Raw genomic sequence first — 23,826 nt, forward strand, 5'->3', positions numbered from 1 at the left:
AATTTAATTGAATAACACGTTTTTGATACATATTAATTCTAATATTTAAATCTATGCTTTTATAAGGTTTCAATATAATTATTTGTTAATTCAATTCTTGTGTGATATTTAGATGTGTCTTTCAACTGCAGTAAATGACATTATTATTATAAAAAAAAAAAACTTGAGGTTGTAATGTGCTGAATGATGTATGCCAAATATTCACAAATAATTGAAATTTTCCTTCTTGGTTGGAGAAAATAAGCAAACTCTTGGCAGCAACAGCTGGAGACTCTCAATGCAAAAGAAAAGTTTCATGAAATTATGTGTAAATTTTACAAAATTTATTTACTTGCTCAGGGGACAAATTTGATCTTTGCTTGCTGGCAAGGAAGGCAACGATAGACATGTTTCCATGTTTCAGTATTATTGAACTTCATCAGTACAGCAACAAATGACTTTTTGTCAGTAAAAATTTGCTTAACATTAACAAAAAAAAAGTAAGGTAAATTATTCAAATGGATTAATGGTATGAATATAGAAAAATAAGTCAGGGGTAGTAAGTGCTCAATGATATTTGCAGAACCATTTAGAGTTGACTAAAAGTTACCTCTCAGTTAAAGAAAGAAAACAAAAACATAGTTGTAGCTATAAAATAATACAGGGGAAATATTTCAGTATGAATCTTAACCTAGTAGCTGAGTTTGTAATAAACTTTGCATGCTAGCATGGGTTGGACGATTTGACCGAGGACTGGCAAACCAGAAGGCTGCACCAGGCTCCAATCTGATCTGGCAGAGTTTCTACAGCTGGATGCCCTTCCTTACGCTGACCACTCTGAGAGTGTAGTGGGTGCTTTTACGTGCCACTGGCACGAGGGCCAATCTGGCAGTACTTGCAACAGCCATGCTCAAATGGTGTTTTTACGTGCCACCTGCAATATGAAATATTTCATCATACCCTTTTTTTAGTTTGGACAATGGCAGCTAGAGAAAATTTGTAAAATTGATGGACTGGAAAAGTTAGTGGAAAAAAAAAAAAAAAACACGGCTGATCTGAGAATTGCTTCAGGAAATCTTTATCAGTACAGCAGCTAACATTATTACATTTGATGGTCTTAGAAATAAACATTTTAGTAATTTGTATTTCCTTTCTTGGGAATAAAGGAGCAAAGAAGATGTTATTAAATTCGATTTTCTAGTTTGCCCAAAGGCTACTTTGATATGAAATAAGATAGGTGTACACTTATCTTCAAAGTTCTTATCACATTTGCTCTTGTATAACAAATGAGCAGTTTACTTAACACCCACTTATCTGTTAGAGCTCTAAGTTCAGAATTAATCAGATATGATGTTCTTAAGTGAACAAGCATGTAATCAAAGTATCAGTTTTGCAATAAGCCATTGACTATCTCATTCAGATACTACATTGTGAGCCAAAAAAAAAAAAAAGATTTGACAGGATCATTCCAGCAGCTTGAAATAGCAGCAAATCTCTTTAAAATTAGACTTTATAGCATCCTAAATAAGAAAAGAATACACAGGTTAACGTAATCCTAGATACACAATTTAAAATCGAAAAGAAGAGATGGTCATGACTGGGACACATTCGACTATAGGACACATTCGACAGTGCTTAATTAGGGTTGACTTGCAGCTAAACAATAAAATGATAAATATTGCTACTTTTACTAAATCCTTTTTATAAACTTCTTAGAATTTTCTACAAATTACTCTTATTTGTTATTTATTTTTCAGAAAAGAATTTGGTTTAAACAGATTTGTTCCAAGGACAATTTTAGAAAACATGAAAATGAAAGATGTGCGGCGAACATTGACCCACTATTTGAGGCAGAACCAAAGTCTCTCAGTACCTGGCCAGAAGAATTTGACTTCAATACAAGCACGGCTACATTATATTAAAATTTTGTCTGACCTCATGACATTCGGAGGAAGAATTTTCCTTGCTACTATTATGGTAATTTCTATTCATTATTTTCCAACCCAATAGAAAATAATTTAAAACTTAACTTCACCAAAAAAAAAAAAAAATGTAAAAATGAAAAAAAATAATTGTTCAAGTGTTTTTTTACTCTATTTCCTTTTTCCTCACAATTTTCTTTCTTATATTTCTAATGACTACTTGCACAATGTCTACATTTAAATATATTGATTAAATCCAGATTCAAGCCAAAAATATTACACAATATTTTCAGAATCATGCTAAGTTTATATCCATCTCTGCTGAAATATATTTCTTTCTAAGTCTTCTCCCAAAGTAACTGTGCCTTTTTTTCCATTAATTTTTCACTTCATTGGATCGTTCACAACCCTTAGTTGTTTTAGTTATTTATGTTTTCTCTTGGATTGTTCTCATGGCCTGCAGAGGCCTTCTAAAAACTAGTGAAATCAGTAATCAGTGTGGTTAATGATCAAGTTGACAGTTGCTAGAGGACATATATAAGAGGGAATTCTTGAGAGTTTGATGTTCTGAGAAGGAAGGAAGGGAGGGAGGTTTGTATGTAGTGGTTGGTGCAAAGTAAGGTGCAGTGGAGACCAATGTGAAGATGAATGAGAAAGGAGAGCTTAAGAAGAGATGGAATGTGACTTGTGAACTGAGGAGCAGAGGGCGCTGCAGTAGAAGTAAGGGGATGAAAATGTACATCTACGGTGAGCTGGCAGAAACGTTAGCGTGCCGGGTGAAATGCTTACCGGTATTTCGTCTGCCATTACGTTCTGAGTTCAAATTCCGCCAGGGTTGACTTTGCCTTTCATCCTTTCAGGGTCGATAAGTAAAGTACCATTTATGCACTGGGGTCAATGTAATTAACTTCACCCCTTTGTTTGTCTCCTTTGTGCGTAGCCCCTTGTGGGCAATAAAGCAATAAGAAACTGTACATCTACAGGTAAAAAGTTGGAGTAATTTTATGCCAATCAATGAAATGTTTGTTTTTGTTTGTTTGTTTTGTTGAAGCAGTTTGTGGTGTCTGTGAATGTAGCCAACACCTCACAGATATAAAAACATTATTTTATTTTGGGTCTCACTTATGCATTATAGAAGATCAACAGTTGAACTGGGAATAAGCAAGACTACATTATGTTAACATTTTTGTCTGGCCTCATGACATTTGGAGGAAGAATATTTTTTAATATTCAAATAATTTTTGTTCACACTATTAAAATTTTATTCAATACTCCCATAGTAAAATTAATTTCATGGCTGTTCAGATTTCTGTCATTCTATTCTGAAATTGTATTTTCTATCTGACTTCCCACTACTCATCAGTTCATTATTTTCTTCATATCCATAAGTAATATTTACCAGTTGTCTATATAGTTATTTGTATTGATTCCCATCATATGTCCATATTATACTGACCTACTTTTCCTTTGACTAACATCTGCTTCCATACATCTTAACATTCTTTCTCATTACATATTCTGGTCACATTTCACTTGTTACTAATCTGGCTATCTGCAAACAGCTCATAGCATTTCCTTCATTCATCTGTATCTATTTTCACTGCATATGCTTATCACTTCATTCTTTTCCATTGTATTTTCAAAGATGTTTAAATTCCAGTCATTTTCTTAATTCATTCAGTAAATCATATTTATTTTACCCTTCTGTTATTTTAGTTGTAAATACGTTGCTGCCATGCAAATTTCCTCTTCTAATTTAAATTATAAAGCCATTTTTAATTCATAGGAAAATGATTGATCATTTGTATGAACTTGTCTCTTGACCTTATTTACTGAAGTAATAGCAATGTTAGCATCAAGACTGCTACGGACTATGAATAGCTATTTTGATAATAAAACTATTTACAATAATAATCTAACCACTGTAATGATTAGTTCAATTTTTATCTTTCTTCATCCTTGCTTCTTTCTGCAAATTCCAAATGTTTATCGAAGGCTTTTTATTGTGTTGTAGAAACAAATTTATTCATCCACCTCTCAAAGTTCCCCGGGAGAGCTAGTTCTGAAATGAACACTTATGGCTTTTTACTGACTGCAGTTTATAATCCTATGTTCTAACATATTTATCCCTAGATTTAATTGATTGAAAAATGTCAGAATTTTGTTTATTTTTTTATACAATAATTTACATCTTGGTTCAATATCAACTATATTAGAAATGCCTGTCTCACTATCTTCTTCTGATGCCTCAGGAAGTTCATATAGCATGCTACATTATTTATAGCAAACTATTGCAAAACAAATGTTAGTGAAGCAGTTAACAATATAATAGCAAGGAATCAATCTTATTAGTTTTTAGAGGAATTTCTTTTTCATGTTATTTTATAAGAAATTGAAGGCTTTAAAAGGATGAATCCAGAAATAGCAATCCTTGAAAATGGTTATAAATCTATAAATTTGAAAAGCATTGAGTTGAAAATTGTATTTATTGAATTGACAATGTCCTTGTTAATTAATTAATTAATGATGCACAAAAAAGCATGTATAACTGGAAGTTTATATATATATATATATATATATATATATATATATAAATGAGTAGGTAGTAACTCTATAAGATGTACCCGGTGCAAGCTATGGACACATAAGAGGTGCAGCAACATCAAAGGCAGGTTAACTAGCAAGTTAGTTTTTGTTTGTGGCAGATGTTTAGGTGCAATAAAGACTGTAAACAAACAGGAAACAACTTCTATCTCATTCCAGGGTGAAAAACTAGAGGTAGTCGATAGCTTCCGCTATCTGGGCGACCAAGTTAGTAGTGGGGGTGGGTGCACTGAAAGTGTAGCTGCTAGAATAAGAATAGCCTGGGCAAAGTTTAGAGAGCTCTTACCCCTGCTGGCGACAAAGGGACTCTCACTCAGAGTAAAAGGCAGACTGTATGACGCATGCGTACGAACAACCATGCTACATGGCAGTGAAACATGGGCTGTAACTGCTGAGGACATACGTAAGCTCGCAAGGAATGAAGCCAGTATGCTCCGTTGGATGTGTAATGTCAATGTGAATACCCGTCAGAGTGTAAGTATCTTGAGAGAAAAGCTGAACATTAGAAGCATCAGTTGTGGCGTGCAAGAGAGACGATTGCGCTGGTATGGACATGTGGTGAGAATGGAGGAGGATAGCTGCGTGAAAAAGTGCCACACCCTAACAGTTGAGGGAACCCGTGGAAGAGGTAGGCCCAGGAAGACCTGGGCTGAGGTGGTGAGGCAAGACCTTCGTACATTGGGCCTCACCGAGGCGATGACTACTGACTGAGACCTTTGGAAATGTGCTGTGTGTGAGAAGACCCGGCAAGCCAAGTAAGATCGTTGCCAGTGCCCCTGGACTGGTTCTTTTGCGGGTGGCACATGAGATGCACCATTTTGAGCATGGCCGTTGCCAGTACCGCCTGACTGGCTCCTGTAGGATTTTCGAGCGAGATCGTTGCCAGTGCCCCTGGACTGGCTTGTGCGGGTGGCACATAAAAGACACCATTTCGAGCGTGGCCGTTTTCGTGCGGGTGACACGTAAAAGCACCCACTACACTCTCTGAGTGGTTGGCGTTAGGAAGGGCATCCAGCTGTAGAAACTCTGCCAAATCAGACTGGAGCCTGGTATTGCCATCCGGTTTCACCAGTCCTCAGTCAAATCGTCCAACCCATGCTAGCATGGAAAGCGGACGTTAAACGATGATGATGAGATATATATATATATATATATATATATATATATATATATATATATATATATACATATATGTGTGTGTGTGTGTGTGTCTGTCTGTACGTGAATGATGCAGGCCTGCCTGACTCCTGTGCCAGTGGCATGTAAAAAAGCACCCACTACACTCTCAGAGTGGTTGGCATTAGGAAGGGCATCCATCTGTAGAAACTCTGCCAAATCAGATTGGAGCCTGGTGCAACTACTGGCTCTCCAGACCTCAGTCAAACCGTCCAACCCATGCCAGCATGGAAAACGGACGTTAAACGATGATGATGATATTGATGATGATGATGTATTAAGGTATATATAATGGCCTAATGATAAGGATATTTGGTTCACTATCATAAGATCATGAGTTCAATTCTGGAACTGAGTGATGTGTTGTGTTCTTGAGTAGGGCTCTACATTTCACTGGTCTACTTTGTTTGCTGAAAATGAGTACTAGCTGCCAAATGTTGGTAGAGTTGGGCAGTTATCTTTCCTTCCATCTGCCACACACTTGATTTTCCATTAAGATTGGAAGGGCTGGGAAGGTGCCAATGTCTGCTTGCAACTACATAGGTACCCTAAACAATTTGCAAAACATGGTATAAGCAACCAGGTTATATTCACTAGTGACTGATGGCTAAGCTAAGCTAAGTATGAAAATCAAAAAAATTTAGACATTACGTAATCTATTAATACTCTCTGCTCTTTTTACTTGTTTCAGTCATGTGACTGTGACCATGCTGGAGTACCGCCTTTAGTCTAGCAAATCGACCCCAGGACTTATTCTTTGTAAGCCTAGTACTTATTCTATCGGTCTCTTTTGCCGAACCGCTAAGTTACGGGGACATAAATACACTATCATCGGTTGTCAAGCAATGTTGGGGGGACAAACACAGACACACAAACATATTCACACACATACATACATATATATATATATATACGATGGGCTTCTTTCAGTTTCTGTCTACCAAATCTACTCACAAGGCTTTGGTCGGCCCGAGGTTATAGTAGAAGACACTTGCCCAAGGTGCCACACAGTGGGAATGAACCTGGAACCATGTGGTTGGTAAGCAAGCTACTTACCACACAGCCACTCCTGCTTGAAACTACACAGGTACCCTGAACAATTTGCAAAACATGGTATAAGCAACCAGTTTATATTCACTAGTGAGTGATGGCTAAACTAAGCATAAGAAACATAAAAAATTTAGACATTACGTAATCTATTAATATAAACAAATGTAAGAAAATATCTTCTTTATTATTACTTACTTATTTGGCATGATGCTGTTGCCATATTAATGCACCTGTGCTAGTGTTGCATAAAGGCACCCATGCTGGTGGCATGTAAAAAGCACCCAGCACACTCTGTTTAGTGGTTGGCATTTGGAAGGCCATCCAGCTGTAGGAACCATGCCTCAACAGGCAGCTGGAGTCTGGAGAGCTTTCTGCTAGCCAGCCCCATGTCAAACCATTCAACTCATGTCAGCATGGAAAGTGAATGTTTAATGATGGTTATGTAGTCTTTGATGAAGACTACAATAGAGGTGAAACCAATCTGGATAATCTCTCTTTCTCTATCCATGAAGACAGATAGAAAAGCCATTTGCTTATATTTGGCAGCATATGTTATATCACACATTTCACATAATGCAATGTGCAGTTTAGTGCTTAATTAATTAATTAATTAATTAATTGGCCACATTGCTAACAAAGTACTAATACTCAAATTGGACTAACCAAGTTAGCAAAGTCATAATAATATTATAGTTATTAATCATTATAAGCTATAATGCTCTGTATGGATTGATGGAGTTGGTGCATGGCGTTTAAACAAGACACATTTAAAACCAAGACATGTTCAGTTAATCTGTCTTTTTATGCTCATGAGGAGACAAAAGTCATTTGTTTAATTTGTCCATTTACAATAAATTATACATCATGGTAATGTTTAAAATGTGTAATATTTACCATCTGGTACACATTTCAGATAATGTCTTCATTTAAGCTTTTACGTGATTTTAATACACTTCATAATTATTGTCATCAAAATCATGATTGTCATCATTATCCTCATTTTAATCTTTATCACCATCACAATTAAACTGTCATTAAAAATTCACATACTCTACCAGAACATTTCTATTGTAGAATAGATTTCATAATAAGCTTTTCTTTCCTTTACTTAAATTAAGAGTTTTATGCAGAATATTAGCACTTTCTGGAAGCAGCATTTTCTGGATTTCACCTTTTGAAGATCTCCCAAGTAGTTCTTTGAGTCTTTCCTGTATCCTACTTCACAACCTATAACAGCTGGACCTATTCTTGTGTCTATATTTCCTATTTGTATCATTCAATCTCAATGAATTTATATTTAGAGAGAATTTCTACCTTGTTTGCCAAAATAGTATTTAGGTAAGCTCCAGAAATTAATGTACAAGACCTGAATTCCAGTAAAGAAGCTTAGTTAGCTTAAAATAATGGCTCTTTATTGATATGCATTTGCATAATATTCTAGAGAATCAAATATCACTTTTATTATTATTATTATTATTATCAAGGCTGCGAGCTGGCAAAATCATCCTTTCATCCTTTCAGGTTCAATAGATTTAATACCAGTAAAAGACTGAGGTCAATGAAAGTGACCTCCCCACCCTACTCCAAAATTGCTGCCCTTATTGCAAAATTTGAAACCAGAATCAATTATTATTACTATTATTATTATCAAGGCAGTTAGCTGGCAGAATTATTTGCATGTTGGACAAAATGCTTAGTGGCATTTTGCCCATCATTATGTTCTGAGTTCAAATTCTTCTGAGGTCAACTTTGCTTTTCATCCTTTTGGGCTCAAAAACAAAATACTAGTCAATCACTGAGGTTGATGTAATCGACTGGTCCCCTTCCCCAAAATTTCAGACCTTGTGCCTATAGTAGAAAGGATTATTATTATTATTATTATTCCACTCTCGGAGTGGTTGGTGTTAGGAAGGGCATCTAGCTATAGAAACTCTGTCAGATCAGATTGGAGCCTGGTGCAGCCATCTGGTTCGCCAGTCCTCAATCAAATCGTCCAACTCATGCTAACATGGAAAGCGGACATTAAACGATGATGATGATGATTGACATTCTGAGTTCAAATTCTACAGGAGGTGACTTTGCCTTTCATCCTTTCAGAGTTAATAGTAAAAGGTACTACTTGCATACTGTTGTCAAAATTTCAGGCCTTGAGTCTATTGTAGAAAGGATAATTATTGTTATCAGTATGGTGGCAAGCTGGCAGAATTTTTGGCATACCAGACAAAGTGCATACAGCATTTCTTCTGGCTTTATGTAGGGAGTTCAAAATTCCATCAAACCCGACTTTGTCTTTCAGCCTTTTGCGGGGTCAATGAAATAAGTAACAATAGATCACTGCAGACAGAACTGGATTAAGACCCATAGAGGTCCTATGCACTTTTGGTGTCCCCATACATATGGAATTCAAAGCATAAACAATAATAAAACAATAATTAAAGGCAGCGAGCTGGCAGAATCGTTAGCACACCAGGCGAAATGCTTGACAGTATTTCGTCTGCTGCTACGTTCTGAGTTCAAATTCTGCCAAGGTCAACTTAGCCCTTCATCCTTTCAAGGTCAATTAAATAATTACCAGTTACACACTGGGGTTGATGTAATCGACTTAATCCCTTTGTCTGTCCTTGTTTGTCTCCTCTATGTTTAGCCTCTTGTGGGCAATAAAGAAATAATAAACAATAATAAACAGTATAAGTTTTTATTTTTCAAAACGAATCAAACCTAACAGTAAGACGTAAAATAATGTTTATTTTTGTGTACTTTCACTTTACTTATATTTGAAAACTTTTCTTCCACTTTTGTTAATTGAAGTCTTTGATCAGCTCCTGAAAATTAATCTCACATAACACATTTGCTTCTATACTAAGTAGAGATAAGGCACCCCGAATAATTTTTTAGCAAGTTTAAAGCAATTTTTTTGTACTGTAAACCATTTACCATTTCTGTAGTGCCCCACTGCCTTTGATGCCCTAAGCATGTGCATATTTTGTTTAATGGCTAATCCAGTGCAGACTGCAGATGATGTGGTCAACTAGCCCTATCTTCACCCACCAAATTTTAGGCTTTGTGTCTATAGCAGAATGGATTATTTTTATTACTAGTTATAAAAAGGCAGTGAGCTAGCAGAATTGTTAGCAGACTGAACAAAATGTTTTGCAGCATTTTGTCCATCTTTATGATCTGAGTTCAAATTCCACCAAGGTTGACTTTGCCTTCAGTCCTTTCATGGCTAATGAAATAAATACCAGTGTAGCCATTGGGTCAATGTAATCAACTTGTCCTTTCCCTACAAAATTTCAGCCCTTATGCCTACACTAGAAAGAATTATTATTGTTACTAGGACAACTAAAGATGGTAAGCTGGAAGAGTCGTTAGCATATCCAGGCAAAATGCTTAGTGGCATTTCATCTGTCTTCATGTTCTGAGTTCAAATTCCTTAGAGTTTGATTTTTACCTTTCATTCTTTTGGAGTTAAGCACTCTCCCGACATTACTGGCTTTGTGCTAAAATTTGAAACCATTGATTAACAGAATAATTAAATTATTAGACAAACTGCTTTGCTTATGTCTTCTGGCTTACTGTATTCTGGTTTCAAATCCTACTAAGGTCAAACTTTGCCTTTTAATTTCTCTGGGACTAATGAAATAAAGTACTAATCAAATACTGGGATGATTTAATTGATTAACCACCTTCTCAAATTTCAGCCCATGTATCTTTACTAGAAGTAATTGACAGACTAATGGATTGATAGAATCATTAGGCAGATTGATAGAATTGTTGAAAAATGTCTGGCAACATTCATTCTGATTATTTACATTCTGTGTTCAGATCCTACCAAGGTGAACTTTGCTTCTTATTTCCCTCCAGATTTGATAAAATAAAGTAATGGGGTTAATATAATCCACTATTCTCCACACCACATTAATAATACTCATTGTTGTTGCTTTTCATAGATACAGAAATTTTGTAGGGATCTACTTAGAAGATATTCTTCTAGAATTACTTAGAGGCAAAAAGTGTCTTCGCGTTTCTCCTTTTTAATTAACAAAGAGCTTCAGGATATTTTGACTGCCACCCTCATTGTTTGGCTGGAAAAGAAGTTCCATTCTCAGACATTTTTATTATATATTTCTGCAAAAAAATTCATCTTGCTTTGTTTACTCATGTTTCAATGTGGCCTCTAGCTATCACAGAGTGATAGCTTAAGGAGATTCTTGCCACAATAACAGTTGAAGTGAATATACTCTCCCTAAAGTTTTGCAAGCATAAAGACAGATTTAAGGAAAAGAAGCGAAATGATAATTGCCCAACTAAATACAGTTATACACACAAATAGTTACATTTTGAGAAATAGAAAAGAAAACAAAATGGCAAAATATGCAGACTTAACCCTTTAACATTTAAACTGGCCATATCTAGCCAAAGTATTCTACTTGTTTTATAACGAAATTGGCCACATTCAGTCTCTCACACTTAGTCTATAGTGTCATTCTAAAAATAAGCAATCAAATTATAGAAATTTTGAAGCTATGAGGTAATACATGATGAATTCAAGACAATGTAAATAAATAAGCATCAAAATTAACAGTAATCTGCCTCAATAAACTCCATGTGACCTAAGCAAGCATGGAAAACTGAACATTAAAGTGATGAATGATGATGATGATATATATATATATATATATATATATATATATATATGTTTTTATATATATATACACACACACTGGGCTTCAACATAATTTCTGTCTACTAGATCTATTCACAAGGCATTGGTCAGCTCGTGGCTATATAGTAGAAGACACTTGCCCAAGGTGCTGCACAGTGGGACTGAACCTGAAACCACATGGTTGCAAAGTGAGCTTTTTGTGTGTATACAACCCCATATGTGTTTTAATTCTTTAGTATGATAGGTAAGTATATTCAGACCCTTGTGGCTAATAAAGAAATTACTATCACTATAAGTCACAATAACATTATGCCAAATTTATTCTTCCATAATTCCTGTCTAGCCTTTATTTTGATATATCAGTGTATTAAATTTGGAAAATAAAATCTAAATTTTATGTGAATTTCTCAGATCAATTTTCTCTTCTCTCCAGAAAGAAGATCAGCATTTATATAGAATAGTATAGCATATTTTTATAGTATAACATATGTTCACAGTAGTGTTAGTAAAAGAGGGAGGTACTTTCACTTTCCATATAATTGTGTAATTTCTCCATCAATTTAATTGAATCATAAACTTTATTCTCCATTTCAATAGAGGAATAGCTAAATCTGTGTAAAATTTCTCTTTAAGTTGGAAATTTGTTCAACAAATAGAAAATTGCTTCAGTATCAGACACATGACATGTTACAATATTAAGTTCTTTGTTAGCTAGTTCCCTTAAAGTGTCTGTAGATGAATAAGCAGAACATTCTGACAATGAAACTGAAGACAGATGTTGATTTTTCAAAATATAAAAAAATTACCAAAATCACTAATATTCTTTTATATTTGTCAGCCTTACCTAATGCTTGTCCAGTCATTTCTTTTGACAGGTATAAAATGTTAATCTTCAAATTTGACAGATTATTGAATATAAAATTTAAAAAAAAAAGAAAATGACATGAACATTCAAATACTTGAAAGAAATCAAAATGGAAAGAAAAAAACAATATAAATAAGGAATATAAGATTAGAATTAGGAAAACCTGCATTACATGTAAAAAAACAATCCATGTTAAGATAAAATATAAAAACTGAATTATGACTGACTGCGTAAAATATTGATTGTAATGTTGATTTCCGACATAGGCACAAGTCTATTTATTTATGGAATGAGAATGGTGAAATAGATCAACTTTAGCACTCAACTGGTACTTATTTTCTCAATACCAGGAAGATGAAAGGCTAAATTAGGATTTTATCTCAAAAATAAAAGGTATGCGACTAAATGCTGTAAGTCATTTTAACTCACACCCTAAAAATTCCATTCCAATAGTTTTTATTTACTGGTTATAAGGTAAAGAAAATGTGGTTGCCATTATTGTTTCTATTCTGATAATATCTAGCTTTGCTTCATGGCCATAATCTTGTGAGAGTTAGAATCAATTATATTGACTACAATATGTGGATAATCTTATTTAATTGATGGACTATACTTATAGTCAATTAAGTCCACAATAGTACATGACTAATGCTCATTTAATTGACTCCATTTATAATTAAATCAGTCAATCACAATATATGACTTTCTTAACTGACTAAAGCTTATTTAACTGAATCAATCACAATGACTGATGTCTATTTAATTGTGATCTGAGGGATGAGTGAAAACATACACTTCTGTGACATTTGAATACAGAATGTAAAAATGTAAAATGAAAGCCCATGAAACACACTTTCATTCCTCCAATTTTACAATTTATTTATTTACAAATGAAAGAGAAAGGTGACCTTGGCAGAATATGAACTCAGAATGTAAGGATAGATGAAATGCTGCTAAGCGTTTTGTCCAGCATGTTAATGATTCTACTAGCTTGGCACCATAAATAATTATGATAATTATAGCTTCAAATTTTGGCACAAGGTCAGCATCTTTTGGGAATTGGTAAAGTCAATTACATCAACCACAGTTGCTCAATTGGTACTTATTTTATCGACCCTGAAATGATGAAAGGCAAAGTTGAGCTTGGTGGAGCTTGAACTCAGAATGTAAAAATTGGTGAAACGCTGTTAATGATTCTGCCAGCTTGTCACCTTAAATAATAATGATGATAGATCTTTTCTTCTTGAGAACAAGCACCCAAAGAACTGATACAGTGCTCTAGTTTCTGTAATTTTAAGCTTTGACATGGGAGACATTGTTCTTGTTCTCAGCAACCTACAATTTTGCTAACCACCTACAATTTTGCTACTGTCTACACTAGTGGACTACATGTACGTTCCAATGGTATCTCTTTTGAACTAAGTGGTCTCAGTTGTTGGGAGTTAAGTGTTTTGTTCATAGACATAGTGCAAAACTATTGAGATGTTTTGAACTAAGGAGTACCTTTTGGTTATCCAGTACTTTATATGGTACTTTAATGTCCATACTATTAATGATAAATGATGACGAAAATACAAATGAGCTAATCAAACAGCTGTTGACTCTTAAGTAAATTCAATAATAGGATGAATTCTTTTATAAGAATTTATCAAATAGCTAGCGTGAAAAAACCTCATAAGGGAAAAATCCATCATTTATTCCCCAAAATATATTTATTTATATAAGGGCATTACTATACATGAATGCCTCATGCTGGTAGTTTGACTCTTAAGTAAATATAGAAATAAAGGAAGTGAGATTGATGAGCCAGAATAACAAGAGCAACATCATTATGATTTTTGAGGAAAAAAAAATTTTTTAAAATTCTTTTTGCAAAATATGGAAGCAGCTACAAGAAATAAATATCAGGATACTTGTTTTTTGTTGTTTAACCCCAGGTTAGTCTTGAGCAACTAGAACTATGATCAAATACATTCCAGCTATGACATGCTGTTTTCTCTTTTTTGTACATCAATGACTACAACATTGTCAAATGTATCAACCATGTTGCTTTCACTATTCAAGTGAAGATCAACACTGATTAACAGATCTACTATGAAAGATATTCCAGTCATGTTCACTCCAAATGTCTTTTTTTATGAAGCATATCTTGGATAACGTTTCCAAATGTGTCTATTCTTATTTATGGCAGAAGTAGACGTGCACACACATGTTTGTAATTAGAGGGATGTTTGTCAGCTATTTCAATCAGATTGAATGTAGAAGCTATGTCATGAGTGAGTCCCGGATATAGAAGACTATCTAAAAACATCCATGGAGATTTTGAAGTAGAAGTCTTTAAGTATTTAAAATTATTTGCTTGAAACTTTGTTCAGAGAAATACGTAAATATTTGTTTGTCTAGTTTTTCAGTCTTTTAATACTTTTAGCTACATTTTAAGCTCCTGCATTATTATTCATTTAACTTTAACAAAGAAGAATTTACTTTTTCCTTCACTTGTCACTAACATTTTGCTAATCTGTCCAATTCTCTTTCTTTCTTTAATTTAAGATAGTCATCGATTTGCATTTCATGTTTTTGTCTCAGACTTCTTTCAGGAAATAGAAAATTATCTGCAACAGTTTTTCATTATTTCTATTTTATTTTATTTTTGTTCATTGTTTCAAAACTCTCTCAAAGATGAAATTGGATTTAAGAATCTCTTTCTAAAGATAAATGTAATATAGTTGAGAATTTACTTATATGTATATATATATATATATATTGCAAGTGTATGTATGTATGTGTGAGCTAATTATTTCTGTAATGACTTTGTCAGATGCATATATATTTCATTTCTATTTTTTAAATTCATTTTATAGATATAATTAGTTTCCACTTTTCTTTTTTTTGTGGGTTGGGGCACAGATAAAAAAATTCTTTTAACAGAATCATAGGGTTATTTTATTCAATCAAGCCATGGTAAATTCAGTTGTGAAAACTGAATTTAGAATTACATTGTTTTCTTACTCTTATTTGCAGTTGCTATGCTGAGTTTTGTCTTTATCAATCATCAGTTGCATTACATTACAACCAGTTCTGATAAAATTCTCCATTACAGCAGTTGTGATATTCTTGACCACTTTTTATCCATCCATAGATTCCAATAGCTTTCCTTTCTTCAGTTCAAAAGAAAATTATCTCTATTACTGAATTATTGTTGTCATACAGATTGTCCATTTTACAGCTTAGTAAGAAATAGTCCCATCTTCAAATTTTTTTTTTATTTAACTTTAACTTGGCTGATTAATTCTCTTAATCTGGACCACTTTTTCATCAATTCTCATCACACACTTATGTATATTGATCCACTTTGATTCTGACTACTGTCAGCTGTGATTTGCTAAGAACACCGTTTCTGCTATTCTCAAAATGAATTCTCATCACATACAAATATCACTTCATCTATTTCTCTAATTTAACCAACATGATAGCAACTGTTTTGCTAGTTTGCTTTTGGTGCATTTTTTTTTGTGTACCACTGGCTATCTACTCAGTTTTCGTTAACTTGTTTCTTCTTCATACATCAATACTAGCTGTTTATTATTTTGTTAAACAATAGCTCATGTCCTTAACTTTTAGTCATTTTGCCAGTTTATTTAGTTATCAAATTATTTATATATTTATTTTTTATATATTACAATTGGTGAAAAGCAGTGTTGTTGGTTACATATGGGCCTAGAAGTGATTCACTGAATTTCTGATAGTTAAAATCTTTTTTTATTCTTTTTCATTGCTGTTTGCATCCATTATTTCATATAAGCAAACGATATACACACATGCATATAACAAGGAGAGACACATATATGCAGGTACATGTGTGGGTGGGTTTATGTTTCCTTGTTTTGACACCATTTGCAAATTGTGAACAGAAATCAGTCATACAAATGTACAGATTTGTATGTGTTATTCATGTTTGAAGACTAGCAGGGAAATATCTTTCATAAGAAAAGGACAGGTATATATGAATATATATATATTTATATATATATATATATATATATATATATATATATATATATACATACATATATATATAAATATATATACGTATATACATACATACATCATCATCATTGTTGTTTCACGTCCACTTTCCATGCTAGCATGGGTTGGACGATTTGACTGAGGACTGGTGAAACCAGATGGCTACACCAGGCTCCAATCTGATTTGGCAGAGTTTCTACAGCTGGATGCCCTGCCTAACGCCAACCACTCAGAGAGTGTAGCGGGTGCTTTTACGTGCCACCGGCACGAAGGCCAGTCAGGCGGTACTGGCAATGGCCACGCTCAAAATGGTGTATTTTATGTGCCATCCGCACAAGAGCCAGTCCAGGGGCACTGGCAACGATCTCGCTCGAAAGTCCTTACACATGCCGCGGGCACAAGTGCCAGGAAGGCGTCGCTAGGCACAGATGCCATCACAATTTCGCTTTCACTTGGCTTAATAAGTCTTTGCAAGCTGAGTTTCATGTCCAATGAGGGAGATGATGTTGACATGGGTGCCAGTTGTCAAATTTAACTCGATTTCGATTTCACTTGCCTCAACAGGTCTTCGCAAGTGGAGTTAAAATATATATATGTATATATATATATGCATACATATAAATACATATATGTATATACATACATATATATAAATATATATATGTATATACATACATATATATAAATATATATATATGTATGTACATACATATATATAAATATATATATATGTATGTACATACATATATATAAATATATATATATGTATGTACATACATATATATAAATATATATATATGTATGTACATACATATATATAAATATATATATATGTATGTACATACATATATATAAATATATATATATGTATGTACATACATCATCATCATCATCATCATCATCATCGTTTAAACGTCCGCTTTCCATGCTAGCATGGGTTGGACGATTTGACTGAGGACTGGTGAAACCGGATGGCAACACCAGGCTCCAGTCTGATTTGGCAGAGTTTCTACAGCTGGATGCCCTTCCTAACGCCAACCACTCAGAGAGTGTAGTGGGTGCTTTTACGTGTCACCCGCACGAAAACGGCCACGCTCGAAATGGTGTCTTTTATGTGCCACCCGCACAAGCCAGTCCAGGGGCACTGGCAACGATCTCGCTCGAAAATCCTACAGGAGCCAGTCAGGCGGTACTGGCAACGGCCACGCTCAAAATGGTGCATCTCATGTGCCACCCGCACAAGAACCAGTCCAGGGGCACTGGCAACGATCTTACTTGGCTTGCCGGGTCTTCTCACGCACAGCCCATTTCCAAAGGTCTCGGTCCGTAGTCATCGCCTCGGTGAGGCCCAATGTACGAAGGTCTTGCCTCACCACCTCAGCCCAGGTCTTCCTGGGCCTACCTCTTCCACGGGTTCCCTCAACTGTTAGGGTGTGGCACTTTTTCACGCAGCTATCCTCCTCCATTCTCACCACATGTCCATACCAGCGCAATCGTCTCTCTTGCACGCCACAACTGATGCTTCTAATGTTCAGCTTTTCTCTCAAGATACTTACACTCTGACGGGTATTCACATTGACATTACACATCCAACGGAGCATACTGGCTTCATTCCTTGCGAGCTTACGTATGTCCTCAGCAGTTACAGCCCATGTTTCACTGCCATGTAGCATGGTTGTTCGTACGCATGCGTCATACAGTCTGCCTTTTACTCTGAGTGAGAGTCCCTTTGTCGCCAGCAGGGGTAAGAGCTCTCTAAACTTTGCCCAGGCTATTCTTATTCTAGCAGCTACACTTTCAGCGCACCCACCCCCACTACTAACTTGGTCGCCCAGATAGCGGAAGCTATCGACTACCTCTAGTTTTTCACCCTGGAATGAGATAGAAGTTGTTTCCTGTTTGTTTGCAGTCTTTATTGCACCTGAACATCTGCCACAAACAAAAACTAACTTGCTAGTTAACCTGCCTTTGATGTTGCTGCACCTCTTATGTGTCCATAGCTTGCACCGGGTACATCTTATAGAGTTACTACCTACTCCTTTTCTACATACTGAGCAGGGCCATCTACCTGAAGGGGTTTGTGTTTTATCTACCTTCCTACTTATTAGGATTTTGGTTTTAGCTAGGTTGACTCTAAGGCCCTTCAATTCTAGACCTTGCTTCCACACCTGAAACTTCTCCTCTAGTTCTGATAGTGACTCCGCAATTAGGGCAAGGTCATCAGCATAGAGGAGCTCCCAGGGGCAACCTGTCTTGAACTCCTCTGTGATTGCCTGGAGGACTATGGTAAATAATAGGGGGCTGAGGATGGAACCTTGGTGGACCCCTACCTCTACCCGGAATTCATTGCTGTACTCATTTCCAACCCTCACCTTACTGGCAGCATCTCCGTACATGGCTCGCACAGCTCTCACTAGCCATTCTTCTATCCCAAGTTTCCTCATTGACCACCAGATAAGGGATCGGGGGACCCTGTCAAAGGCTTTCTCCATGTCAACGAAAGCCAGGTACAGAGGTTTATCCTTAGCTAGGTATTTCTCTTGCAACTGTCTCACTAGAAATAAGGCATCAGTAGTGCTTTTACCTGGCACGAACCCAAACTGCATCTCATCTAAATTGATTCGCTCCCTAATTAGTTGGGCTATGACCCTCTCTGTAACTTTCATAACCTGATCTAACAGCTTGATGCCTCTGTAATTATTTGTATCTAAAGCGTCCCCTTTACCTTTGTAGCAGTTGACTATGATGCTGCTACACCAGTCATAGGGTATGACTCCTTCGTGTATCACCTGGTTCGTAATACGGGTGACTAGGCTATAGCCAACACTGCCAGATATTTTGAGCATCTCTGCAGTGATTCCTGATGGGCCGGGGGCTTTCCCGGTCTTCATACTCTTAATTGCTTTATCTACCCTGGTACTATCAACTCGGATAGCTGGTCCCTCTATTGGGTCGACATAAGGCAGGCTCTCTTTCTCCCATTCATTCTCTTTATTAAGCAATCTATCGTAGTGGCATCTCCAGACCTCTTTCTTTGCATCCTCATTTAATGCAAGCGTACCATCATCCATGCGAACACATTTCTCTCCTACAACATCACTATTCTCTCTCCTACACTGTCTTGCAACACGAAATACCTCGAGTCTTTGGTCCTCACGGCACAGAACATTGGCAAATCTTTCCTTATCTGCTTCCCCTCTGGCTAAATAAACCTGTCGCCTAGCCTCCCTTCTGGCACATTGGTACAATTCCCTGCTACCACCGTTCTTCCAGTCCTTCCAAGCTTGTTTCTTTTGTCTAATAGCCCTGTCTACCTCCTTGTTCCACCACCACGTTACTCTGGGTTGGGAGGGGACCTTACACCACCCACAAATCTGGTCGGTGGCTTTCAACAGGTTGTCCCGCAGAAATCTCCAATTGTCTTCCACGTTGTATGATGCTATATCCCCTTCTATTTCGTTAAATGCTTCAAGTAACTTGTCTCTAAGTCTCTGTCCGTTTGCAGGGTCTTTAAGCTTCCACACCCTTCTTCTCCGTATATATGTATGTACATACATATATATAAATATATATATATGTATGTACATACATATATATAAATATATATATATGTATGTACATACATATATATAAATATATATATATGTATGTACATACATATATATAAATATATATATATATGTATGTACATACATATATATAAATATATATATATATGTATGTACATACATATATATAAATATATATATATGTATGTACATACATATATATAAATATATATATATGTATGTACATACATATATATAAATATATATGTATATATATATATATATATAAATATATATGTATATATATATATATATAAATATATATGTATATATATATATATATAAATATATATGTATATATATATATATATAAATATATATATATATATATATATATATATATATATATATATATATATATATATATATATATATATATATATATATATATATATATATATATGTATATATATATGTATATATATACATATATATATAAATATATATATGTATATATATACATATATATATGTAAATACATACATATATCACACCCAGATATCACACCCATATTCCTACTGAATATCCGGGGCCTATTACGAACAGGCGGCAAAGACAAGTTCCTATACTTGAAAGACCTAGTAAAATGCAATCAAGCAATATGCATGGTGCTTACCGAAATGCATCTAACACCTAATATAGCAGATGCGGAGATAAATATACCAGAGTATGCCATACTCCGAACAGACAGAAGGGATAGAAGTCATGGGGGAGTTGCAATGTACATCCGAGAAGATGTCACACCCCTACTACTACTATCACACTCAAACTCAGTATGTGATACTTTAATAGTACACATAAAACAAATTGATGTAGTTGTATGCTCAACATATCGTCCACCAAATACCGCAAAGCAGGAAGGTAAATTTGAGGACAGCCTCAGACGCATAGAAGAGGTCCTGACAAATCTGGACCAACACATCAATATACTTTTCCTAGGCGACTTTAACCTCCCAAATGTTAAATGGCCTGAAGGTCACATCCTCTCTGGGATGTCACTGCATGAACAAAGCCAGGCAAAATCATTGCTAGAACTATCCAACATGCTGTTCATGGAACAAGTGATACTCCAACCAACCAGGGGAAGCAATATTTTAGATCTCTGCTTCACAAACAATGTGAGCCTAATCCATAATGTGAAAATAACGCCCACATCTCTCTCAGATCATAACATTATAGAATTAACTATGTATGGTCCTAGACAACCCACTGACACCCACCCCACCAGGAGGACTCAAGTAATATCCAACCTGAATTTCCACAGGGCAGACTGGAAGTCAATTTGCAGAGAGATTCGAAATCAAAACTGGCATGACAGCCTTTCTATACAAGACAATGACCTCAAACTAAGTCATTTCATGTCAACCATACAAGACATATGCACCAAATACGTGCCATATAGAAAGACCAGCAAACATGCCAATAGAATTCCTAGAGACAGGAATATCCTTATGAGACACAGAACAAAGGTCTCAAACCAGTTAAATAGAGAACTGAAGGATAGGAAAAGGGCTAAATTAAAACTAACACTGTTAGAAATAGAAAACAAAATTAAACTCTCCCATGAAAAGGAGAGAGCAAAGAAGGAGAAGAGAGCAGTAGAAAGCATAAAAACAAACCCCAAGGCTTTCTATAGATTTGCAAAGGAGACTGCTACGGTGCAGTATAAGATAGGACCCCTATTCCTGCTGAATGGCTCACTGACTGCAGATCCCACATGGATAAGTGAAGTGCTCAGTACACAATTCAAGAGTGTCTTCACCTCTCCTCTGAGTCACATGCAGATAAAGAACCCAGCTGATTTCTTTGACAATAGCACTCAGCAGAAAAAGACTGCATCCATTACCTACATCGACATTGAAGAGGAAGATGTGATAGCTGCCATAAATGAAATGAGCTCAAATTCGGCAACTGGCCCCGATGGTTTCCCAGCTGTCCTCTTAAAGTCGTGTAAACAAGAATTAGCAGGACCACTCCGGATACTCTTCCAGAGTTTCCTTGCAAATGGTAAACTTCCCAAAAAGCTGAAGGAAGGCACCATATGTCCTATCCATAAAGGTGGAAGCAGAGCAGAGGCTGGGAACTACAGGCCCATCTCTCTGACTTCACATATTAGCAAAGTCATGGAACAAATTGTCAGAAGGAGATTGATTGCGTTCCTAGAAGAAAATGACTTGCTGAATGAGACCCAGCATGGTTTCCGTCCAGGTAGAAGCTGCCTCACGCAGCTCTTGCAGCATTATGACTGGGTCCTGAAGCAGCTACTTGACCATTCAAATGTTGATGTGATATATCTTGACTTTGCAAAAGCCTTTGACAAAGTTGATCATGGCTTGATATGTCACAAGCTGCGAAACCTTGGCATAGCTGGTAAATTAGGAGAGTGGCTGCATGACTTCCTGAATGGTAGAAGTCAGACAGTTGCAGCCAATGGAGAACTATCTAGGGAAACACAAATATTGAGCGGTGTTCCACAAGGAACTGTTCTGGGGCCACTACTGTTCATAGTGGCCCTTCTGGACATGCCCACGGTCACTCGGAGAGCCACTGTCACTAGCTATGCTGATGACACAAAGATATCTCAGGCAATAAAAAATCCTGATGATATTGTAAGCCTGCAGAATGACCTAAATGCAATATATGAGTGGGCAGAGCAAAATAATATGCAGTTCAATGCAAAAAAATTTCAAGTACTGCGCTACAAGACCACAAGTACCTCCCAACTGGCATACACAGGGCCTAGAGATACTGCAATCCCAGAACCACAAACAGTAAGAGATCTGGGCATCAACATGTGTAGTGATGCATCATTTCACATGCACATTGTCAAGTTGACAGCAAAGTGCAGACAACTGGCAGGGTGGATACTGAGGACATTCCGTACAAGGGATCAAAAAGTCATGTTGACTCTATGGAAGACATTTGTTCTGAGCCGCCTAGACTATTGCTCTCAGTTGTGGTCACCACACAGTGTTAAGCGGACAGCAGAACTTGAGGCAATTCAGCGGCACTATACAAAAAAGATCGCCACAGTCCAACAGATGAACTACAGGGAGCGACTGAAGGCACTAGGTCTCTACTCCCTGGAGCGCAGGCGGGAGAGATATGTAATAATATACATATGGAAAAATACTGGAAGAACTGGTGCCAAACTTTGGTATCAAGTACTACAGGAATGCCCGCACGGGTCGCCACTGCATGGTGCCAAAGGTACCGTCCACTGCATCTCACATAAGAACGAGATACTGCAGCAGCCTCGGTTTCAGAAGACCTCAGCTCTTCAATGCCCTGCCAAAACATTTGAGAGACATGCAAGACATGGATGCGGAGGTCTTCAAGACAAAACTTGACGCTTTCCTCTCCACGGTACCAGACGAACCAATGACTCGTAATGAGATGCAGTTTAGGGCAGCTATGTCAAATTCTCTTATACACCAGATGTTCCATCAAAACTCTTGATTGGACCATGTCAGGTGGAGGAGAAGAGCCATGCAAGGAACGTGAAAATCATGGTGGTGCACCAGCATGACCGCAGCCACTTGGCTGAAACACATAAATAAATACATACATATATAAATATGTATATACATACATATATATATATAAATATGTACATACATACATATATAAATATAAATATATATGTGTATATATATATATATATATATATATATATATATATATATAGTGTACTGTTCTGTGATGGTAAGATCAACAAAAAAGTACTCATCTGGTGAGAGATGAATATTGTTTAATAAACACAATAAACGTTTTTTTTTTTTGTGAAGCCATGTGGGCAGAGCCTGAGAATTGCATGAAGGCACAAGATGTGGTATAGAATGTTGTCTGAGTTGTTTTCATCACAAGAAACTATTAGTAGTTTATAAAAAATATATACCATATTTATTATATATATACATATACACACAC

General features: G+C 36.0%; 1 protein-coding gene across 6 annotated transcripts in view; it reads left to right on the top strand.

Annotated features, from left to right (window-relative positions):
- Positions 1-23,826, top strand: part of LOC106876727 (uncharacterized) — a 1,066,253-nt gene that overhangs the window by 936,448 nt on the left and 105,979 nt on the right. For all 6 annotated transcript variants that reach the window (XM_052966107.2, XM_052966109.2, XM_052966108.2 and 3 more), the window contains one exon: positions 1,737-1,956. In XM_052966107.2, coding sequence (XP_052822067.1) covers positions 1,737-1,956 — 220 coding nt within the window. The remainder of the gene's footprint in view (positions 1-1,736; positions 1,957-23,826) is intronic.

Source organism: Octopus bimaculoides, chromosome 3 (genome assembly GCF_046866305.1).
Source record: "Octopus bimaculoides isolate indiv1 chromosome 3, ASM4686630v1, whole genome shotgun sequence".
Taxonomy (NCBI): domain Eukaryota; kingdom Metazoa; phylum Mollusca; class Cephalopoda; order Octopoda; family Octopodidae; genus Octopus; species Octopus bimaculoides.